At 38.1% G+C, this 25,171-nt stretch overlaps 1 protein-coding gene across 1 annotated transcript; it reads right to left on the bottom strand.

The window, feature by feature from the left end:
- Nucleotides 1-18,331: 18,331 nt before the first annotated feature.
- On the bottom strand, nucleotides 18,332-23,334 carry bmp10 (bone morphogenetic protein 10). Its single transcript, XM_026931107.3, has 2 exons — nucleotides 22,420-23,334; nucleotides 18,332-22,066 (listed from the first exon to the last, which is right to left on the bottom strand). Exons 1-2 carry the CDS (start codon nucleotides 22,802-22,804, stop codon nucleotides 21,033-21,035), a joined length of 1,419 nt encoding a protein of 472 aa, XP_026786908.1. The 5' UTR covers nucleotides 22,805-23,334; the 3' UTR covers nucleotides 18,332-21,032.
- Between the last annotated feature and the right edge of the window lie 1,837 nt (nucleotides 23,335-25,171).

Genomic DNA, 25,171 nt, shown 5'->3' with positions numbered 1-25,171 from the left:
AAGAGTGTGGTGACTTAATACTGCAGAGTCTTATCATTTGTTGTTAGGTTGTAAATAAATGTGTTGGTGTTGACATAAAACAAGCATTTGGAATAAATAATACAAATGAACAAGTCCTAAGTGTGATTGTTGAGCATTTTTTACTGGGCCACCTTAAAACCAGTTATTACAGCTAAAACAAAGTCTTAAAAGATACAAGGCTGGCCTCAGAGGATGCCTGTGATGGTAAATAAGCTGAATTTGCAGCTAAAATAACTAACTTTAAGCTTTGCTAACTAAGTGAGAAAAAAAGATAAATAATCTTAAAACAATCATAATAATCTTACACAATCTGCTCTTGCATAGTGTTTTATTCTCAAAATAAGATCAGTAAGATTTTATGGCTGGAAATAAGATTGTAAGTCTTGACTAGATGAGGAGTTTTTGCAGTGTAGGCGAGAAAAGTTCATCTACCCTCATGATTTAAAGAGAGCAAGATGACGGTCAAGGCAGCTTGAGCTGTGTCTATAGACCCTGAGCTGCCTGATCTGCTCAGATCACAGGGCAAACACTATTTATGTGGGTGGTTGTTCAAAGGAAAAGCTCTCCCAGAGGATTCCCTGTCACTGTGAGGACATCTAGGAGGCTTTTTGTAGTTTTTTGTCATTATCTGTCTGTTTGAGTATCTTTCTGGTTCTCCGGTTTTCTCTCACTGTCCAAAACGTGCTGATATGTAGGTTGTAGATAGCTATGAGTGTGTGTGTGTGTGTGTGTGTGTGTGTGGGGGGGGGGTGTATACATGCTTTCTGAACAGAATTCCCGCGATAGCGTCCAGTTCCACCGCCACCGTGATCAGGAAATAAAGTGCTTCTAATCCCGCCCATCAAATTAATTCAGAATCTGTGTTATAAATTAAAATCAGGTTTTGATCCGTAATTAAATTGAAAGATTAAAAAAATTCTGTTTTTTCCACCAAGGAGAAATGAACTGAGAGTCATAAACTCATCTACTGACCACGGGCCGTGTCAGGAGCAGACGATTTAAGTTCAAAATTTCTGTTAATATTTACATGGGGAAAGTTTCTTGTATTCAGAGTTGGGTTACACACGCACTTCCAGAGAGTTTGTGAGCTCCACATTCAGATTATTAAAATCATCTGCGTGTACTTCAAGCCTCTGAGGTTGCCAGATTTTTCGTGAGGAGAAGTGCCTGAGACGGGGATTTTCAGTAGCATCTAGACCTGTGTTTCTCAGCCAGGCTCCGTGGACCCCGTGTGGTCCGTGGCGTAATTACAGGGGCTCTGTGGGATTATTTCTAAAAATATTTCAAATATGTGTAAGTGGTATTTTTGTTAAATATTTAAGAATACTTTAAATAATTTTTTTTCTCATAAATTTAAGAAAATCTGCAGACTTTGTATTTGTTTTTTTTTTTTTTTTTTTTTAATTGTTCCTATATGCTTAGTCATGTGCATACACACCTCTCTCACTAACGCAGCGTAGCGTGCTCATTCTGGAGTGATCTCTGTTCACCGTGTCATTATTAGCACAAGGTTTGCATTGTGTTCAACAGTGAGGGGTTAAATAAACAACTGATAATTCAGAGTGTTGATCAAATAAGGTGTAATCGTAGCAGTTAAATGTGTGAACATTTTACTGTTCACCCCAGGCTACAAAAACTCCACTTTCAAGTTTAACAGGTACAATTTTACACTTACTGGTTTATGAAAACATGTAGCGCAGACTGCTTATATATTGTTAAAATAAACCAACTGTTGCAGAGATTAATGTGATGATTACTGAAGTATGTGATACAGTTCTGTGCAAAAGCCTTAGGCACATGCAAAGAAATGCTGTAGAGCAAAGACGCCTTCAAAAATAATGAAATTAAATGTTTCTACATTAAAAATCCTATAAAGAGCAGTAAACAGTAATAAATGAAACAAAGTCGATATTTAATGTAACGATCCTTCGCTTTAAATAAATAAAGCAGTATCTGAGGTGCAGTGTGTGCAGTTTTATAAGGAAATGAGCTGGAAGTGTTACTGAGCATCTTGCAGAAGCAGCCACAGTTCTTCTGGAGACTTTGACTGTCGACTCGCTTCTTATTTCTGCAGCGAAACCCAGCAGCCTTCATTATGTTTTTATCTGAAAAGTGTCTCTTATGGAATCTGCTGCTTTCTTTACTGACTTACAAACTAATGTTTGGAATCTAAAATGTTTTTGTACTGAATCAATAATGTAGAAGTCATAAAATAAAAATCTATAACAAAGTTTGTACTAAAAAAAATTAGGGTGCCTAAGACTTTTGCACAGTACTGTGTATGTGTATATATATGTATATGTATGTATCACGAAAATACGTGAAGTGAAGCTGCTGTCTTTGCTGTTAAATATTCACTGACGTAACATAAAAGCTAGAGACAGCTTAACAATAAAAAGTCTAATATGATGATGATATGAATGAGAAGACAGCGAGCATTGAAATAAATCTAATAGGAGTTTAGTATATTGCCAATATATCGCTGCATAAATAGTCCTAGTTGTAATCATCACATTAATCTCTGCAACAGTTGGTTTATTTTAACAATACGGCTTTCAGCAGGTTATAGAATAGCACTTGATCCATCACAGATGCTAAATCGAGGTTATGAAATCATAACCTGTGAATGAGGTGTAGACAATTTTATCACACTTTTAATTCACTTTTAATTTTGATTTGTCCAATTAATAAACTAACACCAGTGTTTGTGTTAATTGGATGCGCTCTCCTGCAAAGAAACCGTGCCCATGGTGTGTAAGATAATCTGACCATTAGAGCGCACATCTGCTACTCTTACGGAGAAGCTTTAACTTCCTTCATCATTTAAAAAATCCATCCTTGAAAGATGCAAAGTCTCTGATTAAACTGCGTCTCTTTTCATGCACTTTAAAGGCATGATATTATTAATTAATAAAGTGTCATATTTATGTATTTAATACTGGTCTCAATATTGGCCAATATGTCACAGCCAAAATCTAAATTTCAGTGTGACATATTGTGGTTACATGCCACTGGACTTAATACTGCTCTCTCGAAACATGCAGTAAAAAATGCACTGGAGTGTAAGGTAAGAATTGTGCATAACTAAGACACGCCTCTGTTTTAGACAAACTCCTCCACACACACATTTGTGGTCTGCAAACAGATGTGTGTAATTTCGGTTTTAAATCAACTCAACTCTAAATACAACGCTGTGAGTATCCATTTGTCCCAGCTCAGAGAAAGCGTATATAAATAAAGTTTAGTGGTAACTGCAGGATGAGAATAAATGAAAACCGTGTTAAACGTGTGGGTTGACATGCTGCAGGTGGCGTTGATGTTTTGTGGTATGTGTAACTGCAGTAATTACACACAAGCGTGTATACATTCACTGTAACCTTATAAACATGGCTTTTACAAAACATCGCATGTTGTTTTTGTTTCAGTGACAATTTATTCCCTCGCTTTAAAGACGGGGAGCGTTTTTAAAGACTTCCCCACAGGACCATCAGCATCTTCTCAGGAGCTATGAGACTCTGTTTTCTTTCATTCAGCATGAAAACCACATAAAGGTTGAAGAATCAAACCATTTTGTAAGAGTCATTTACTGATGAAGGTCTGTTTCTAATTATCTTTCCCACAGATCCTGACCAAAATTTCCCCTGAGGATAAATTCCATTTCAATGACGAGCATCTGTCTGAAATAAACACTACGGTGTGTTCAGTTTAAACATGAAACTCTGTTGTTCATTGCAGTGGGATCTCCTGGGGGGTCGGGGGTACAGTCATTTCTCCAGAATTCCACTGGGGGTCATTGCGGTATTGGGTTTTCACAAATGCCAAACTCCGCAGTTGAGACATCTTTGGACATTTCTGGTGTCTGGAATTTTCTTTTTCTTTTTGCACTGAAGCTGCGAGAGTAATATAAACACCTGAAATCTTTGTGTAGATAAATGCGTGCCCAAATCTCCTTATACCTCCACTCTGAGCTGCTTTACTGCACTCCTGCAGTCCTGTACACACACACACACACACACACGCACACACACACACACACACTGACTGTTTTAAGAATAAGAATATTGGTTTGTTTGTTTCTTTCTTTGTTTAAGTACCTTTCTGGTATTAATCAGGTTCAGTTAAATGCATTAATAGAATTAAGTAAATTAATAAGTAAATTTTAATATTTTACTGTTACTTTAGTAATGTAGTGCTGTTACGCTGAATTACTATCACTTTTATTAAATTTAGTACAATTACACTTTTATCAAACTTCACCACCACCAACAGTTATTTGTTTGTTTGTTTATTTGTTTGTTTGTTTGTTTTCTTCAGGCATTAAACAATCAGAATGCATTGATAGAAAGAAATAAAATAAATAAATAAAAATACTTTTAAATAGTACTGTAAATTACTATCATATTATCATTTATTTATTGTAATACATTCAAAATAGATCAGTTTAATAATAATAATAATAATAATAATAATAATAATAATAATAATAATAATAATAATGAGATAATGAATTATTATTTCATTATTTTTATTATTATTGGTGGTGGTGGTGGTGTTATTGTTGGTGGTGTTATGTTTGTTGGTAGTGGTGGTGGTAGTAGTGATGGTTTTGTTGGATATTACTGATGGTGATGATGTTGTCATTGGTGGTGGCAGTTGTATTGTTGATGGTGTTGTTGTTGGTGGTTTTATGTTTGGTGGTAGTGGTGGTGGTGGTGTTAGTAGTGGTGGTGATGGTATTGGTACTGATGGTGATCATGTTGTTGGTGGTAGTGGTGGTGGTGGTGTTAGTAGTGGTGGTGATGGTATTGGTACTGATGGTGATCATGTTGTTGGTGGTGTTGGTAGTGGTGGTGTTGGTGGTATTGTTGATGGTGTTGTTGGTGGTGTTATGTTTGTTGGTAGTGGTGGTGGTGGTGGTGTTGGTACTGATGGTGATGATGTTGGTGGTGTTGGTAGTGGTGGTGTTGGTGGTGTTGGTGGTGATGGTGTTGGTACTGATGGTGATGATGTTGTTGGTGGTGTTGGTGGTGTTGTTGGTGATGGTGTTGGTAGTGGTGGTGTTGGTGGTGTTGTTGGTAATGGTGTTGGTACTGATGGTGATGATGTTGTTGGTGGTGTTGGTAGTGGTGGTGTTGGTGGTGTTGTTGGTGATGGTGTTGGTACTGATGGTGATGATGTTGTTGGTGGTGTTGGTGGTGTTGTTGGTGATGGTGTTGGTAGTGGTGGTGTTGGTGGTGTTGTTGGTAATGGTGTTGGTACTGATGGTGATGATGTTGTTGGTGGTGTTGGTAGTGGTGTTGTTGGTGGTGTTGTTGGTGATGGTGTTGGTACTGATGGTGATGTTGTTGGTGGTGTTGGTAGTGGTGTTGTCATTGGTGGTGTTGTTGGTAATGGCAGTTGTATTGTTGATGGTGTTGTTGGTGGTGGTGTAAAGGAAAGTATTGAAAATCAGTGTCAGAATTGAATTGACTAAATGAACAACAGTTTTTAGTTGATAGTTTTCCTCTGTATTTCAGACATCATCTGTTTTTTTTTGTTGTTGTTGTTTTTTTTTTTTTTTACAGAATTCACAAAACTAATCCAGCGTTATCCTGAGTGCAGGATTAACCGAGGGAGGTGTAATTCTCCTGATTCAACTCCTTTCCTGTTTCTGTGCTATTATTTGATTTTCTTGGCTGATGTTTTTCTCAGGAGTTTAACTGGAGTGAATCAAAACCAGATATTCCCAGGACTGTGCCATGTGACTAAGAAGTCCGGAGATTACTCACGCACCGACTGTTTTCATTTTTACTCAGACACTTATGTCACGTCCCAGGAGCTAAATGTCACCACAGTTTATAGTTATTACAAGCCATAACCAAAGTAAATATGCTGGAGTAAAGAAAAACTCCTATAAAACAAAGCATCTCCTTTGCTTCCCTAGAAAGCATGAACTCTATCTAATTTTGAAAAATCATGTTTCGATAATTTGCTAACAATAACTAGCTATATTAGCCTGTTTTCTTTGCTAATGCCAGGTTAGACTAGCGTCAGTTCCAGTAGCTTGTATGATGTTTTCATGCAAAAAAAAAAAATCATCTACTAACAGTAATAAAAGTTACTTTTACATCAAAACATGACATAATTTCATTAGTTAAAAACATTTGCATTTTTTTAAGTTTTTAATAATTAAATATATTTAAAAGCAGCAACTTTTTGGGTTTCAATAGAGCAAATTTTTTTGACTGGATACTTCCACTTTTAAGAGAGTAAGATATTAACACATCGTCTACACCTTCACTTCAGTATTCAGTCTCACTACTTTGTCCACCCCGAGCTGATGGCAAACTTCACTTATTAACACAGAGTCCATACTACAGGAGTTTGGATGTTTGGTCAATGCTTAGCCTGTCAGTTGCTTGCTAAAAGGCGGTTAATGGCGGCTGTGTTTTTCCGATAATCAGGTCATCCTTTTAACGGCAGTACTGAAGTTACTGGAGAGTAATGGAAGTTAAATACAAGTATGTCTAATGTAAATCAGATGTGTCATTAGTCAAAATATCTCCTCAGAGCAGTTAATCCTGAGGACAGAAGTCCAGAAACCTTCATAGACAGTAGCTGCGTTTACATGGACACTAATAATCCGATCGTAATTGGACTAGAAGCACAATCAGATTTAAAAAGTCACATGTAAACACGTCAATCGGAATGAATTGGCCAAAACCGATTAAAATTTCATTCGGATTGTAAGGGGTGGTTTAAACCTTTTCTAATCTGATGGAGAGGACGTGTAAACACTTCATCAGATTGAAAATCAAACCAGATAGTTCTGCGCATGTGCAATGACGTACAAATCACGTAATGACGTATGACGCACGGCTGTGCGCGGTATTGGGGCTCTGACCGTAGCCTCACCAGGTGCCATGTTCCCCTCCACCACTGAGCAGAGTGTCATAAATGACTGTCGTGTCATCCTAAAATTCTCCTTCCACTCCTCGTCTGTGAAGTGGTGCAAGATGACGTTGTTCCACCGGTCCTTGCTTCAGACCCTCGTCCACAGACGCCTTGTTCTGGGCTCGGGAAGGGGCGTTTTAACTGCTTGATAAATACACGCAGCACCGCACAAAACATCACGCGCTCGACGTCTTCTAATTAGCAGCTGAAATAGGCAAATGTTAAGTCTGCACTTAAAACGAAAAAAAGAAGCAATGGCAAGAGAGTGGCTGCTAGTATCTGCGTGTTGGAACGGCTGGAAACGTGTATTCGTGCACTGTGCGCATGTCAGACGGTTCTGACGTGTAAACGCGCATATCAACCCGATTACTTTATTCAGCGTTCTTGTAAACACTGCGATCGGATTAATCGATCGGATTGATTTCATTCCGAATTGAAAAAAAAAGTGTCCATGTAAACGTAGCTAGTGAAACAGTGGTCTTTAAGATCCAGGATAGCACTTTAAATGAGTTTTAATGATATAATTCATTTATTGGTTTTGGTGAAAAGCGAGTAAAGGTACAAAAGATGTCCCCTTAAGGATCACACACTTACGATCCTGTTTAATGCTGTTGTGAGTTCAACAGTTAAATTTGTATACTCTAGTGCTTGTTTCTTATGTGTTAGTATGCATTAGGGCTGGGGCAATATGACAAAATATCATATCACGATTCTTAAAGGCATTTCTGCAATACACGATATGTATCACTATACTGTATAAGTTTGATAACAAACTGCTAGCAATACACCAGTGTTGTGTAAAAAAAAAAAAAAATAGACGCTTAGTTAATGCTTTAGTTAATGTCTTCCAAAATGTCTTTTGAATATTGTTTTACATAAATAAAAAATATTTTACAGTCAAAAAGCGAGAGAATAAAACTTAAAGTAAAAATATTTAACATTTGACAGTTTAAAAGATACAATGTTAGCTTCTCCAAGTCAGTTTGTAATCATTTAAAAAAGAAAAATTAAAAATGTCATTAAAAAGATATCTTAGAAAAGTGTATTTTGACTTTTTTTTTTTTTGTAATCATCACAATATCGATATTATATCATAATACTGCCCAGCCCTTGTCTTGTATGAATGCTGAGTTATTTCCATTGGTTCAACTTTTTCACTTCTTCTCTGTCTTTGGTTTGTGTTCCTAGGAATTCTGTAGAAACAGTCGGATTTGCTCTGTGTTTCCTGTTTACGCTGTAGATTGTTCTTATGGGGACTAAAACATAAACGTTCATTTCCAATAGAAGAATCTCCGTCTCCGGGTCTGAGACTTCGACATGTCAATGCAGCCCAGTGAGATGCTAATTTAGTTGTGGACATTGAGTTTTAGGGACAAATAGAGCTGCGTTTGATCAGGATATTGATCATAGTGTATGTTATAGTGATTAAACAACAGCAGACCCAGAACTGAGCCTTGAGGAACGCCATGTGATACAGCATCATATGAAGTGAACTGAAAAATGTGTGTGTGTGTGTGTGTGTGTGTGTGTGTGTGTGTGTGTGTGTGTGTGTGTATACAGTTGGGGTCATAAGTTTACATACGCTTTGCAGAATCTGCAAAATGTTAATAATGTTAAAAAAATAAGAGGGATCATAAAAATTGCGTTTTATTTTTATTTAGTTCTGCCCTGAATAAGCTATTTCACATAACGGATATTTACATATAATCCACAAGACACAATAATAACTGAATTTACACAAATGAACCAGTTCAAAAGTTTACATATGCTTAATGATTCTTAGTACTGTGTGTTGTTACCTGGATGTTTTGTGATAGTTGTTCATGAGGCCCTTGTTTGTCCTGAGCAGTTAAACTGTCCACTGTTCTTCTGAAAAATCCTCCAGGTCCTGCACATTCTCTGCTTTTCCAGCATCTTCTGCATATTTGACCTCTTTCCATCAGCGGCTATATGATGCTGAGATCCATCATTTCACACTGAGGACGACTGAGAGACTCGAACACAACTATTGCAAAAGGTGCAAACATTCACTGATGCTCAAGAAGGCAACACGATACATTAAGAGCCAGGGGGGTGTAAACTAAACATGTAAATATCATATGTAGCTTCTGAAGGGCAGGACTAAATGAAAAAAATAAAATCTTTTAACAAAATAATATCAATTAACACCGATCATCCTGCTCAAAAGTTTACACCCCCCTGGTATATATATATATATATGTGGGATTTAACGTAACCACCAGGTGCTTGGGGGGAAAAAAAGCTGCCGCTCGTCTGTTTTAATTAAGATGTAGATACTCAAAAAGATTACTTACACACTTTTCCTTCCTATTGTAGGAAATGTATGCTGCTTACATCAATTAATAATAAAGAGTTAACATGAAACTTTTCAAGTGTTTTCATCTTAACTAAAATGCGAGTGGCTGCTGGTTCCTGTAAAACCCCGTATGCATGCGTAGTCCAGTTTCTGCAGTGGCTAATAAATATAATTATCTGCCGTTCACTATACAGTACTAGTCTAATGTTAGCTAAGTCGAACACACACTGCTAGATTTTATTTCACATAAATGAACTCAAAACATTCTCCGTTTATTGTGACAGAAAGCGAGGACGCAATGTCAGTGCATCTTTCAAGCGGGAAAATCGAGACGAGAGATTACTAATGTGCGACAAGAGGAAGGGGGCGGGGCTACCAGAGGGTGTCACCTTAATATCAGAGAGTTCGAAACACTTATGTGAAACTGTCAGTCATTCCAGATTCATATGTCCATTGGCTCATCTGCTGTTTTTATTGAATTTAATTAATTTATTTAAAAAAAAAAAACGAAGACTTATCTTTGGTAGCTCATGAGCTCAGAGCAGAGTACTGTTAAAATGCATTGCTCTGGCATGTTTGCATTCAGCACGTCATATTATATTCGTTGGACCAACGGTTCTTCTTCATGACTCAGATCTTCTGCTTTTCCAGAAACCCATCCAGACTTAGCTTCACTTTAACTGAGTAGGTACTAATGCAGGGATGTAGCAAATTCTATATCATATAATATGCGTTGTTTTGCCGAATCGTTTCTGTTTTCATTTCGGATTTAGGATATAATTATAAAATTCCTCGCGTGTTTGTGTGTGTAAACGTGTGTCAGGGCAGCCTTCCTGCAGTCCCACACGTAGCCCACTGTACTCTCTGGTAATGACCGCATGCCCTCATGACGTCTCTGCCGACGACAGTGTCCTCTATCTCTCCGCTCATCACTCCTTCCCTTTATCTCTTACATCACTGCATCCCGTGGTGAGCTGAATGGGGTCAAACAACCTAGACCGTCAGCCAGAAATCCCTCCTGCTTCATTTAAGGCAATTACAGCATATCCGCAGTGTAAATAATCACGTTGCAGCAGCGGCAGCTCTGTCTCCATCTCTCTTTGTGAATGCAGAGTGTTGTGGTTTACTCAGTACAGCTCTGAGTTGAATATTTATTTATCACAGCAGAGTGATGGTGCAAAGTTAGTGAAAGTTTTTCCTCTCAGCACAGTTAAAGGAAAACCTGTTCCTCACTAAGCACAGGCACCAAATTTCATCCATTTTTTATGAATTAAAGTAACATATGTTTGATGCTTTAAATCTGGTTGAAGTAATTTGCTAATACGCTATATTTTCCAGTGGTCTTGTCTGGCTCTGATGGCGTAAGGATATCACAAAACCTTCAGGAAAGTGCAAAGTAACCGGAATTACTTTTAACTGTACAGTTCCAGTGTTGGAAAGTTGAATAAAACTCCATATAAAGAGCTTTGGTAAGACTTTCTCTCATGTTTCTCACCCTTTTATTTTCAGTATAACAAATTTTATTTACATTTGCTTTTATTTACTCACATACTTTTATTTACTCATATACTTTAAACTTTGACTGATGGCCTTTAGACTCCTGCTGTATGTGAGCTTTGAGTTAACAGGTTCTCAGTTCTGTTTTAGTCTCATCTGGAGTGGAAGTGGTCATTTTTCATCTCACAGGACAGATAGACCATGCTGATTAACATGGGAGTGTGTTGGGAGTGTGTTAGACACGACACAGTGCTCATGCGGTGTTTACTATGTCTGGTGTGCATTGAGCTTTACTCATTCATTCATTTATTTATCATATCTGTTATCACTGTAACTGTAAATGTAGAATCAACTTTCACTGCAAAAACAGCTGCGGAAGTGAGTGGGGTTGAACAAGAGCGTCTGTGGGAGCGGGATTAAAAAAACAATCCAGTGCAGTGGCGTAGCCAGACATAAAGTTCAGATGGAGAGGAAATAAAGTACTGAATAAAATCACAGCGTGATCTGGACTAAGTTGATAAGTGTGACATGCTCGTCCATTTGGATGTCAGACAGCAGACAGGAGCAATGAGGACAAAAATCTGTTAATCATTTAAGACACAACGGTTGTCAGTTTGTCGTAGGTTGTTATAAAATACCTTTATGATAGTTCTAATGAAAATGATTGAATAAGATGCTAGTTTTTGGAAAATGGAAATAATTTTGTCTTATAAAATCTTGTCCACTGGTTTTCCTCCTCCTGCAGTAAACCTCCAACTCTTTACAGGCCGTCACATCCATATCCGGCTTTCAAACAGAAATGTGAAAAATCCATGATCCTGATTGGTTAATCCTGCTTTTCACCATAGCACCTGGTAGCCAATCAAAAACTAATAAACTAAAGGACGTGTTCATTTCACGTTTGTGGAGGTTAAACATGGAATCATAATGATAATGAATGAATGCTGAGCTTTGAGGAAAATCATTACAGCGTAACTGCTCTGCGAAACAGGGGTTATTTGACCCTGAATAATATTTTTTGCACAGTAAATGCACTGTAATGATGATACCTGCAAAGTACTTGGCATGTGAACTGGATTAAAAGTGACAAAAAATCTTTGTGAACATTTCTGGTTAGAACTGGGCAGCTCCTGTGGGACGGAGAGAGATCAGATCTGTGGGTGGACGTGGTGTTGGGACGATGGACTGATAAACAGTCATGCGATGCGCAAGAAGACGCAATGAGCTTTGTTAGACTCTCACGTCTTATAGCAGGACGGAAAACCTAGCCATGCGGCTTGATAATCTGTTCATTGTAACCCCACCCCTTTTTTTAAATATGCCAGTCTGTGCCATGTTCCCACCTGAGCGGATACAAGTGAACATACTCAAAATATGTACATCATCAAGGTCTTAAATTCATCCCAGTCCCTGGGATTCAGGGAAAGTTACATTATTAGTCAATTATTTCTTCAGAAATAAGTCATTTTCATTTTTACTGGGTAGCAGAGAGTGTTTTTCCAATCACTAATATGTTTACATACTCATAACTGTGTGTATGTTTGGCACCATGAGTGAACCTGAATCAAAGCTGGTGAAATGTGTGTTCAGTTCTGTAGAAGCAGGTCGGATAGCGTTCCTACAGCTGTGTGCTGTGGTGAACTTGAAAGGATTGTAAAGCGTACAGTGTTACTCAATCAGACAGGAAGTGATTCGGATTATAAAATTCCCGGATGTGTTCATTCGCTCGCTCTATGACCAAGAATAAGTATTTACAGAATTTACTGTAAACTTTTTAATAATCATTTACATGTATCTGATCCATTTATGAAGAGTTCTTCAATTACAAGCAACATAAAATGTTTTGTATTGAGTTTTGAACACAAGATAATGAAAGAAAGACTTGAATGTCTTGGGCTAGAGCTATTATTTTTTGACGTAAGTTCACTTTATGCTGTAAATATTGTTTTTTAAGGCTCAGTTTCTAACTGTAGAGCTGAATTAATGTGGGCCTGAATGTACCAAAATCCGCCTTTAGCTAAAATGCTAAACATTTACGTTATATTATTTCACCACTTAAACATGAAGCCAACTTGGGACAAATTATAAATTTCAAATAAATACCTTTCTTGCAGAACCTGCCACCTATGAGTTGAGTTAAACTGGCTAGTTTTGTTTTCTAGCCAGACTGTGATGCTCGTGAGCAGGACGTCTTTAAAACTTGTGGATTTTATGGTATATAATAATTACTTTTATACCACAGCACAGTTGAAAATAGAAAGTAGCTCTGGCTGTGTCGTTTCTATAGTAACAGCTCATTCACAGGGACTCATATGACGGATGATCCATGTAATCAAATATAATAAACAGATTAAAAAAAGTTTAACAAAGAAAAACTTTGATATGGTGAAGTTTTTGTTAGGAGATATTTATGTAACATTTATGGAAGGAGTCTCCAGTGTCAGTGTTTTGTAACAGTCACACTGCTTTGTAAAGTTTCAGAGAGAGAGAGAGAGAGAGAGAGAGATACAAGGAGATACACGTGAGGGAACGTCTGTTTATCGCTGCTATAACGTAAGTAAGAACAGGAACTAACTTGTCTCGCATGCGTTCCACAACTCACTATAAACTGTTAAGAATTGTGACGTGTCATTCTTTAATAAATTCAACATTGTAATAGTTGATGAATTGCTGTGAGGTAAGCAGAATAACAGATAGCAGACATTAACAATAATACACTCCACTTCGTGTCCCGCCGTATCACACCACCCCAGTGTGTATTATTTTCATATAACAGGATGAGCATCATGTGTTATTCATTGCTAATAATATTCAAGCGTCCCTACTGTCAAACTAGGCATTTGATCTAATTTGCAGCATGCTTAGCAGTTAGGCATAGTTCTAGTAATTCTAGTTAGGCATAGACGTGTTTAAAATTCAAGCTGGTTTTTAGTTCTCTGTTTATAATCGTGTGTTTGACTTGCTTTTGGTGTTTCTCACCATTCCTGTGTAAAGGAGTGACTGGGTCGTTATGTGACTCTGCTTTAATAAAGTACCACCTTTAGTGCTAAACTCAAGCTTGTGACAATATAATTTGATAATTATGTTGATTAGTTTCTAATATCAGCACTTCCCAAAGTGTTTTATTCATCGCAACATGCCATACTGGGTGGTGTGATGTAGCGGAGTTACTATTACCAACCAGAAGTTGATTATTTTCTTATATCAGCATGTCCTGAACTGTTTTATTCCGCTTATTCCACAACAATTTATCACTGATTACATTTTATTAATTAGCAAATGATACATCGTAAGTTTTATCCATTTATAGTTACATTTTATGTTGTGAAACGTCGGCCAATGAAGTTAGTTCCTGTTAACTCTTACGTTATAGCAGCTATAAATAGTCATTCCTTCACCAGCCTCTCTTTTTTTTCTCTCTTGAAGTTAATAAAACAAAAAAACAAAATGCAACTTGTCATATTAAGGAGAAACCGCAAAGCCTAAACTCCTCTGTCCTTAAGGTTACAGATTAACCTCTGCCCGTTACGAAGCACTGACACTGGAGACTCCTTCCATACATGTTAAATAAACCCTATCAATGATTAATCTGCTTATGTGGAGCGTCTTCTGTGCAAGTCCCTCTAAATGAGCTGCTACTAAAGAAACGATAACGCGTTAGAACGAGCGCATTAATGTTTGTTGTTATCATGTACACTTGCTCCTAGCTTCCCATTTCAACAGAGCAGCAGGGGGTTTGGTCGTGAGTTGACACTGTCCGGATGTGAAGATTTGTAAATAGCTCGTTAATGAGAAAAGCTCAAAGGCTCTGTAGGGAAGCTTTTAGAGGAGTTTGAGGATTTGGTCAGGGTGCTTGAACCCAAGAATGCTGTATTTAGCTTTTCACATGATTTCACTAAACATCCCGAGCGTCGTCTCAGGACTGCAGTTATTTAATCTTGTGTGTGTCTGAATATTGAACGGAGTACAAACTGGAGTTAAGCTGGTGAAGCACGTCAGTTAGATTACGATTAAAGCATGAACGGAGCTCCAGTTATAGATGTCATCTTATGGCATTGTGTTATGAGGGTGCTGAGAACAGTTTACAAGCTCGCCCATAATAACTCCCATATCCCATCCCAAGCATAATAAATATACTGATAGACGTATATCCTTCTACTCCATCAGAGCAAAAGTGTTTCCCTGATAATTCTTGGGTAATTTAATCATGCATAAAACATTCCATGTCATGCTGTTATAGGAAAATAATCATTAACTGGGTGGTGAAATGAAGCAGAGTTACTGTTACCACCATGAAGTTGATTATTTTCATATAACATCACGTCCCGATGTGATCTATTCCTATTAAAGCTTAAAGTTACAGCTTTACCTCTGACTGTTACAAAGCACTGACACTGGAGACTCCTTCCATAAATGTTACATAAACACCTCCTTACAAAAAAACTTCACGATTACACGTTTATTCCTTATATATATACACACACATAGTTACTATAGAAACGATAACGTATTAGAATGAGCACATTAATAAAAATCTGTGCTACTGTCAGAGCTGCTGTTAATTAATTAAAAAATTAATCAACACCTTTTGACCAATCAGAATCCAGAATAGGTGATGTATTGGGCATACTATTCTACTACAATATTTTGTACCCTAATATGAAGAAATGTTGCGTCCCTGCCATTGTGCGTATATATTTAAACTGTCCTAAACATTTTTTTTTTTTAAATCTGAAAGCACTGGCAGTGCTCAAGCTTGGAATCCGGCTCCAGTCCTGCCGTATTGCTGTTTACCGTAAATAAGGGTTGCACAAGCAGTTCCAGTAAATCGAATGGTTTTACTGTGTTTTTACAAACAAGTCATTGTAAATTGTTCGTTGATTTTATCACCAACTACAGACCACATTTCGTCATTCACAATGATTTGAATGAGTTTGTTTAGGTTTAAAGGTAATGGTTGAATTCTTTTGGGGTTACATGACGAGCAAACGGTACTTTTACAGTTAATCTGAAACACTGCATGCTCGTGTTTCACAACCTCGCATTAGCTTACAGTCTGACCTGCATTTTTTGGTTTCCATCTGGATACTAACAAGCAGCGGAGCTTAGTCACAACAATCGTGTTTTTCTTGATTCGGTTAAAGTTGCACTGAAAAAAAAAAGGAATATGTGGTCTGTCAGGTTTAAGAAAAAAAAATATTATGTCTAGTTTACATAAAAATATTACGTTTCCTGTCAAAAATGTGATTTCATTGCTTACACTAAACTTAATTTAGACAAGTTTCTAATTACTACAGAGTGTGTGTGATCAATTCACATAGCTTTAACGTAAAGCAATTGCTTTATGACATCTCGCGAGGACGTTAGCACTGACGTGAATAAATAATTAACACGTTTAAAGCATGTGCAGTAGAATAGTGTATCTGTGATGTGGCTGTTGCAGAGCACCAGCAACCTGGGTTTGATCCTCAGCTCAGGTGAGAGCTCAGTGGTCGATTTTATTCTTTGAAAATACACAATCAAATCATGTTGGATATATGAAAACAAATTGTGTTAATGTGACTCAATTCAATCACGTGGAACCAATGTACACATTTCAATAAAGTAAATTTAATGAGCTTTTCTTTTCAGAAAATTCCTCAGAAGTTATTTCAGTCAATCATAGGTTTTTGTTTCACTGAACATTTCACCTGTGGCAATCAAGATTAAAACTCTACTGAGGTCCACATGGCAGAAATCTCATACACAGTGCTGAATGTGTTCTACATTAATTGCTGAATTAACATTTAATCTGTGCTATGTGTTATACTTCCATTCTTCCACGAACTGCTCAGTCTGCTCTGACTCCAGCTAGACTGTATCATTTTACTGAGTTAAATATTCTGGTGTAATTTACATATTAATTTCTGAATTATGTTGCTGTACATTACGATACAATATGGTCAAATGTATCTAGCATTTCCTATTATATGACTGTAATAAACCAAATATATGATTATTAAACCTATTTCTAGACCTTTTTACTAATTACAAGCTTGAAGATATCTTGCTCTATTTTCTAATTGTAAACATTTATCTCTAGAAAGAAGCAAACAGAATAAGAAAATTTAAAGCATGAAGTTTGTAAGAGCATCTAAAACCTAATAATCTCATAATAAGAAATATTACATCATTTTGTCCAAATTCAAGATATTTTCACTTGGTAAGATATCTTTTTTTGCCGTGTATAATAAACTTTTAATGGTAGTATATATTTATGACTACCATTACACAATAAAACAACTAAATAGAAATACGTTGTTTATTTAAACTTACATTCAAAGTTGACTAAAGAGCGTGTAGCCTAAGTTGATCAGCTAATTAGAAAGCTGATTTAGCTAGCAATTTTACAAGTAGTCTAATAGAAAAAACGAGGTTTGCATTTTACAAATCACCAAACATTAAGTGTATCAGCAAACCTCTTTCGTCAAGAATGCATAGTCACCGCTGATTGGGTAATCAGCACGGTTTTCCTTTCAGGATGTTGCTGCTATGTGATGGGTAAAAAAAATACCCAACAAAACAAACAAATCTTCCAAAATTACTCAGGTACGTTGTCCTCATGGCTAGTTACTAGGCGTGGAAATAGTACAGAGAAAGTGCACTGAAGAACAGATACAGTGTAAAAAATTAAAAATGCAAAAATCTACTTGAGTGAAAGTCAGAAAGTGTCTACATTTAAACATAGTCAAGTTTTAAGAGTAAAAAGTTAAGAATATTCTTAACTGATGAAAAGCTAGTTCACTACGCATTCAGTCATAAATAAAATATTCTGCTAACTCAGACAAACCTAGAATTTGTCTTGCTGTTGAGCTAATGTTTAATAACCATTTTGGAATGAATGCTAAGGCATATTACTAAGAGAATTTTTTAAAACTAGCTAGTTATTTTAACAAACTAATTTACAAAATGTAACTAGCTACCTAATTTAATGAGTTAGCAAGCTAATTAAAAAAACTAACTAATTTAGTATGCTAATTTAATGACTATTATGACCTCATTTTCCAAACTTAAGGTTATCTTATCATTAGATTTTATGGCAAATTTTAAAGAACAATATTTAATTTTTAAATTTTTAATTACATAAGAAGCAAATCAATTGGTAAACACTGCAAAAGATAACATTGTACTAAGATGGAGATAAATGGAAAATAAATAAATAAATAAAAATATCGTAGTGTTTGTGATTTGTGTTAAGTACTTAAGAACTTAAGTAATTATTTTTTCTCTTGGAAACATGAGTAATCAAGTACAAATATATTCCAAAATAATACTTAAGTACAGTAACAAAATGCGTGTTTGCATATGAAATGCAAATGTTTCACCCCCATCTGGACCAGAGAGCTGCTACTCTCAATGGAAAGTTAAAAGTTATGAATTACTCCCATTCCAAGCTGTGTTTAAATAAAGAGCTCTGGACATGTCACGTCTAAAAATAGCTGGTGTTTCGGAGTGGTCTGCACAGAATCTGCACAAGTGACAGCTTTAAAATTAATGAATGATGCTAAGACTCGTTTGTTGGTTGAAAAATTAGCAAATGATGAAGCACATCGTTTATTCAGTACAAGTTCAACTCATTTGCACATATATAATGTTTTTTTATTTACATATATTGCTATACATACTTACATAAATGACAAAATAAAAATTAATAAATTAATTTTCAAATAAATAGGCTTTTTTTCATAAAGCAGCAGTATGGAAGACCGTATTTCAGGAGTTCAGTGATGTGAATAAGTGTGCAGAAACCTCAGTTTTGAGTACTCCATAGTCAGTCGTATTTGTAGCTCTAAAGGCAATGGAAACAGTCCCTGTTTTTCACAGTGGTGTTAAAGAAATGCAAATTGAGTAAAATCATCATCAGAATGGACAATAAGCAACCCTCTGTGGGAAGAAAACACATATTTCCACATTCATTTAACAATTCAAACAAACTTGATTAGCAGTGAGTGGAGCTGGTATTGCTGATTAGCACTAGATGTTAACACAGACGTTAGCTATACATGTATACATGCCACTGGTTCCTTTCAAAGCTTTCTTCCACTTATCATCTCAGGGAGATTTTCCTCAACACTTTTTCTTCATTTAAGGATCTAGATTTGGACCTGGATTTCTATAAAGTTGCCTAGTGACAGTGTCTATTTTTCAAAGAGCTAAACAAATAAACATTGATGCATTATACAGCTAGTAGCTAATATAATGATATTTTTGTCATTGAAAAAAAATGTCCTTTTACCCCCAAACCAAAAATGAAAATTAGTGTGGACCAGATAGCTATGTTCAAAAGATCATGCTAATCATTTCCCATTGCTTTTTTTTTTTTAATGGTTTGTTTCCTGATTTGTGAAGAAATTTGAAGGTTGTGAAGAAATATGCAGTTAGAGAAAGGTACCAAACTGTACCATGGCTTGTTACTTCGGTGGGACCTTCAAGGCTACGTCCTACGAACTATATTCAGAATACGTTTAAATCTCATTTAATGTACAACCATGGTCCTTAAGCTATAATTACACCCCTTAAATAAGTGAAAGTCTTAAAGGTATTGCATTTTAAAGGTATACTGTATTTAGTAAGCAAAAACACGTTTTCATTTATTTAAGGCACATAATTCACTTCCCCAGACCAAAAGTACCAAGGACACACCCTTGAAGCTCACCACCTCAGTCATGCGCAATCATACAGTTTAGTACTTTTTTTTTTATAAAACAGCAAGTATGGAATGTGAACCAGTGTCCATAGATAATAATTCCTTCCCCTCAGACCCGATTGGGGTCGGGGAGTTGAAGTAACGTTTAAGCCCGGTGGAATCTCGACAGCCCTAGTTGCTTGAAATGGTCACTTGCATGTTTCTCAGCCCCAACACCTTCTTATCGTGGACTGCACAAGGCCTGGGAGCTTAGCTCTCACGGCATATGAGGCAACAGAATGCAGATAACCCCATAACCTCTACTCCTCCACCTCACACCCACCAGCACCCTTATGATGCAGTCTGCTGTGCCTCGGACATTGGAAAGAGCGTGCAACTTCCTCCATCTGCTCTTCTGCTCCTTTCTTGGGCCTGATAATATAGTTGGCGATCCAAAGTTTCTTTGCAAATTACACTGTGTTGAGGTAAGGCGCGAGGATGCAAACTATCAAAAGAAGCAAAACATAAATAGAATTTTAAAGTTCATAAATCTGACTGACCATGTGCGCATTAAACAGAGGAATGTTCTTTGAACTTAATTTAGGCATCTAAATAGCGACAAGGTCCATACATTTTGCATGTCCAGAATGTCCAGCGGGTGTCCATGCAAAACAAAAACAGGAATACCACTCATTTTTTTCTCATTGACCGGTAGACCATCTCACGCTAGATCATTCTGGTTAATTTCACACATTTCCGTTCCTCAAAGACTTCCCAGATAACCATATTGCTTTGCCTTGGATGGCCCATATCAAATGCTTTCAGTTATGCAGGAAGCTGTTTATTGACACAGGGCAGAGAAGGATGTAGATACGATGCTACAGAGACTGGATACTGAGGGTTTCCACAAGCCCCCACTGAGTGACCTTACAGTTTTTAGAGTTCACAGGCCACCCAAAACCAGTGTTCTATGTTTCTGAGACACCTGCTTAGAGAAAGAACTTTGTTGATGTAAAATGGAGTTTCCATTGGAATGGCCAGGAGTGTATCTTTGGTATGAGTAGTTAAGGTCATCTATCACACCCAGAAAATGTCAAAATACAATGCAACACCCCGTCAGCTTTCTGACTATGGCTGTAGTCATCTTGAGGAAGTTCATTTAGTTGATTTAGTGGTTTGCTGTATTGTTTTCCCCTCAGTCTGGAATTAGCTCTTCACAGACCGCTTAGAGGGTTGTCATGATTTGTACATTTTTCCTTCAAACCTTTCTCTTTTTCTTGAAATTAACCTCAAGCACACTCTCACTGAAGGCAATATCTATACAGAAGCACTAAAGCTAGTCTTCTTTTTAGACTTCTTTCTTTTCTATAGTTCCTTTTGAAAAATTTACATATGAAAGCATCACCAGCTCTAAAGATCTTAAAGTTTCTTGATGTTAAGTTAAGAAAGAACAGCCCTTTTACTGTGGGACTTCTTATGTCTTGATTTTATCCTGTTGACCTGGAACTACAGTCTCTTTCCCTCCAAGACATAGAAATGTCTCCATTTCTCAGTGTCCTTTACCAAACCTTACAACGTCCCCACCAAATACTTTGAGGACTATCTGCAACCACACTCTGCCACTACCATGCCTTCAAACTTGTACTGGTAGGTGACCACACCTGCATCATCCAGATAGAGTAGCGAGATCGGGTCAAGCTTTGTGGGGACACAGCAAGCTCTGGAAACAGTCTTTGGACTTTTAAGGCTGACCAGAGTCTGCACAATGGCATGCTTGGTTGGAGTGACATGTTTGGTTAGGGGGTAAGTACAGACTCCTGTGCATTCATATGCTTCATAGCCCTGAGGTTCTAAGATCCAAGAATCCCAACCAATGTCCTTAAAATCAACGTATAGGGAACTCTTCTTGCACTGGTTGCCCTTTGCATTCCTTCGAATCCTGGAGGCTGTGTCATAGATGAGGTTAGAGCGCATCTGTAGAAGAACTTCTTCATCTGGTTCCTCTTCTTTGCTATCTCCATCTTGTCCCATATGCCCTAGTTCCCCCCAGAGATCCATGAGTTCCATCCCCAGGTTGTCATTCAGACCTGTGCCAGGAATTTCATGCTTGATCATCTCATTCAACTCCTTTTTTTCTCCTCTGTGATCCATGCTCTGGTCATTGGAGAAAACAATTATCAGAGGTTTGTGCCTCTCTTCTGGACTGGTATCGATTTCCATGTCCCCCCCAGTGGCAGGACCTTCGAACTCTGACCCATTCTGTGAGTTTAAACTTGCAATGTGAACCTCCAGTCTGTGGGTGTTGCCGTAGTTGGATCTGCGCCAGTGTTGCATGGCGGCGGTTATGTCAAAAGTCTCCCAGCCATTGTCCGTGCCATAAACCTGCCGTGATGCCAACTCCACCAGCTGCGTCTGTTCCTCTTCTCCATCTTCGGACCAACTGTCATTCCGCAGAACCACCTCATAAACAGTCACTGTCCGGTCAACGCCAGCGTACAAGTGCCTGTCGATCTGGACAAGGGTGTAGAGACGGAGCTCAGCAGCCATAACCCTTTCATGACTTGGAATGGAAATGTTGAAAAGGAGGGGGTGTCTTCTCACGCCATCAGGACCCACATTGCTTGGGGTGGACTCTGAGGAAGGCAGTAATAACAGCTTTTATGCATGAGCCAAAACAGATTTAGGGTCTTGGTTCATCTATAATCAACCATTGCACAAAAAAAACTTGAACAAAACCATGAGACATAAGGTGCTGCCTTTGGGTGTGGTCAACTGCTGAATTGCACACACTGAATTACATTACTATATGTGAAGACAGATATAGAGCGTCGTCACAAATTTAATAATTCCATTTATATTATGGCAAAAAATGTTTTCTTTCAGTTTTTCAAAACTGGAAAGGAAATACTTTTTTAGAAACAAGACAAAATACTTTTTTAGGAACAGGTGACTAAAGTCTCAACTAAACCAAATAAAACACCCTTACCTTCGTTTTTGAAGCTGCGTACAATGTTTGCAGATGGCATGGATGTTCGATCATTAGCAAACCGGTTGTATAATTCCAGCATGTATTCCGGAGGCTGCACTCGGGGTGCCCCAGGCTGGATGGGGGGTCCATTCCCTGACAGGTTGAAGGTCCGGAGGAACTGTCCCCTCAGGGTTTCCAGCAGATTTTGCATATCCACCTCAGTGTCCTGCTCTAGAAGAGAAGGATCCACAACCCCTCCATGGCCATCATCAAGCCCAGGGGCAGTTCGGTGCCTCTCAGGGGAACTGATGGGACTGGCATCCCCAGAGAAAAGCCCTGAAAGGAGCAGGAGGAAAGAGAGGCAATGCATGGAGGTGGTTGAGCAACCTTTGACATCAGCCATGGTTAGGAATGCAAAAGCATGTATCAGCTGGAACCACTCTCCAATGTGCAGGAAGTTTCATGCAAAAAGGGAATGAAATTGGTAGATTTCCTTGGTAGATCCTGGAAAGAAAAACACTAAATCCCAGCCTTTTTTAAATTTTAATAATTGTTGCAAATTATCCCTCTGGTTCAGGTGGTTCCTGGTATTAGCAAGATGAGTTGAGTCCTGGAGTTGATCTGGAAGATCAGTAACTCTGTCCTGTTCTGGGTGTAGATGGACACCGTTTGCAGTTTTATAATGCACCTATTCCAGGTCTCAGGTATTCATTTCTCCATACACCCTTCAATGCAGCTCTGATGTATGCAGAGTATGGTCTGAAGGACGACTTCATTGAGTTCACTGTGGCATCTCTTTTCTTCTTGTGTTTTCCTCTCACTCTCTCTCACTCCCTATCTCTTGCTTTCTCTTGGTTCCTTATCTGTAAACTGGGAAGCTCTGCATTTTCACTGCCGATGGTCCCGCTGTGTGTGTTTGTGTGTGTGTGTGCGCGCTGTTATCTACTTTCTTTCCTTAATGAGGACTTTGTAAACATTGTTCTGATACCAGCAGAAGCTGGGTTTTTTTTTGTTTGGGTGGGTGGGTGAGCCAGGGAAGAGACTTGGGCCTACTGTTTATTTAGTTTTCCCAATGGTGTGGTTCAAGTGATGAACCACCATTTCATTGACCATTTCTTTCAGACAAAGTTGTTAGGGCCTGCTGTTATTTTTTTTTTACTTGGATAGGATAGAGATGTGTCCACAACTCATCAAAACAAGGTAATTTAAATGAAATAAGGTGTGAGGACCATCTGCTTTGATACCATTGTAAAGTTGATGAGTGTGTGTACAAGACAGCTGAAAATTAGAATGAAGAAGACTCAAATGCACAACTTGACAGCCAAAAAGGTTACGTCAAGTCCCACACTAGTATGTGCTATTTTAATCATTGTCCCTATCCTGATATGCACTAGCATAGGAGTTCAGCCATAAAAAATGCACAAATTTCTCTGTCCATCTACCAGTGATAGTTCCTTGAAAACATTGAGTGACCCTGTCTCAGTGGAACAACAGAAGTTAAGAAAATCAACATGAAAATATACCAAAACTTTTATTGATTATGTATTTACGAATCCTAAATTACGGGGTGCGTAGTGGCTTAGTGGCTAGCACTGTTGCCTCGCATCTCTGGGGTTGGGAGTTCGATTCTCACTTCTGTGGAGTTTGCATGTTCTCCATGTGCTTCGGGGGTTTCATCTGGGTAGTCCGGTTTCCTCCCCCAGTGCATTGTAGGCTGAATGGCAATTTCAAATTGTCCATAGTGTGTGAATGTGTGTGCGATTGTGCCCTGCAATGGGTTGGCACCCCATCCAGAGTGTCCCCTGCCTTGTGCCCTGAGTCCTCTGGGATAGGCTCCAAGCTCCCCCATGACCCTTTGTAGGATAAGTGGTACAGAAAATGGATGGATGGAATTCCTAAATTCATCCATCCATTTTCTGTACCGCTTAGCCTACACAAGATGAGTGAGCCTGGAGCCTATCTCAGGGGACTCAGGGAACAAGGCAGGGGACATCCTGAATGGGGTTCCAACCCATCACAGGGCACACTCGCACGCACTCACACACCTATTCGAAGTCCTATATTATATCTTAAATTATATATAAAAATGTAGAGTCGTCAAGGCTACAAGTCAAGGCTACAAGTGTCGCAGAATTAATAATGTCCATTTCGAGTCATTTATCCCAAAACCCTTGGATTAACTATTACCTATTTCTGTGGTGTTTTCTTGAAGTTTAATCCTCTAACTGCAGTTACTTTTGAACATTAGGGATGATTTGCTACATTTCACTAGGTAAAAATAGTTTCACCTTTCCAGCAACTGTTGCAATATCACATACAATTTACTGTGCAATGTTTTTAATGTCTTTAGTGCCCTATCAGTGCTTGGTTGTTCAAGTGGTGGCTCCCAAGTATCAGTCCCTCAGCGATGAGTGTTGTTCTGCACTTAGACGTCAAACGAACAGCACTTTCGGAAGTGCTGGGAAACGCTTATCACAGCCGTCCAGGGACTGACAAGACCTTGTATTCAAAAGAAAACTCTGGCGATGATGAGGGGTTTGTGAAAAGCAGCCCCTGTCCGGCCATGATGCTTCACGTAGTTTGAATTCTCCAAGACACAGAAGAGTGGCACACAACTTTCTACTGAATTGGGAGCAGCTATAGGATCACTTAGTCCAAGTTTAAGTATGTAGATACCTATTAGCAAGACTTTCTCAGATCAGTGCTTAATGTGGGGACCAGCACTTAATGAAGCAAAGGTCTACCCTGAGGATCAGATACGCCGATGCTG

The sequence above is a fragment of the Pangasianodon hypophthalmus genome, chromosome 24 (genome assembly GCF_027358585.1).
Source record: "Pangasianodon hypophthalmus isolate fPanHyp1 chromosome 24, fPanHyp1.pri, whole genome shotgun sequence".
Taxonomy (NCBI): Eukaryota; Metazoa; Chordata; class Actinopteri; order Siluriformes; family Pangasiidae; genus Pangasianodon; species Pangasianodon hypophthalmus.
This window is presented reverse-complemented; position numbering and strand designations above follow the sequence as displayed.

What these genes read in the sequence shown, in the direction of transcription:
- bmp10 (XM_026931107.3), bottom strand. Translation starts at nt 22,804, where the DNA reads ATGGCTGATGTCAAAGGTTGCTCAACCACCTCCATGCATTGCCTCTCT. An exon ending in ACGCAGCTTCAAAAACGAAG is followed by an intron (nt 22,067 to 22,419) that starts GTAAGGGTGTTT and finishes TGCCTTCCTCAG; the next exon opens with AGTCCACCCCAAGCAATGTG.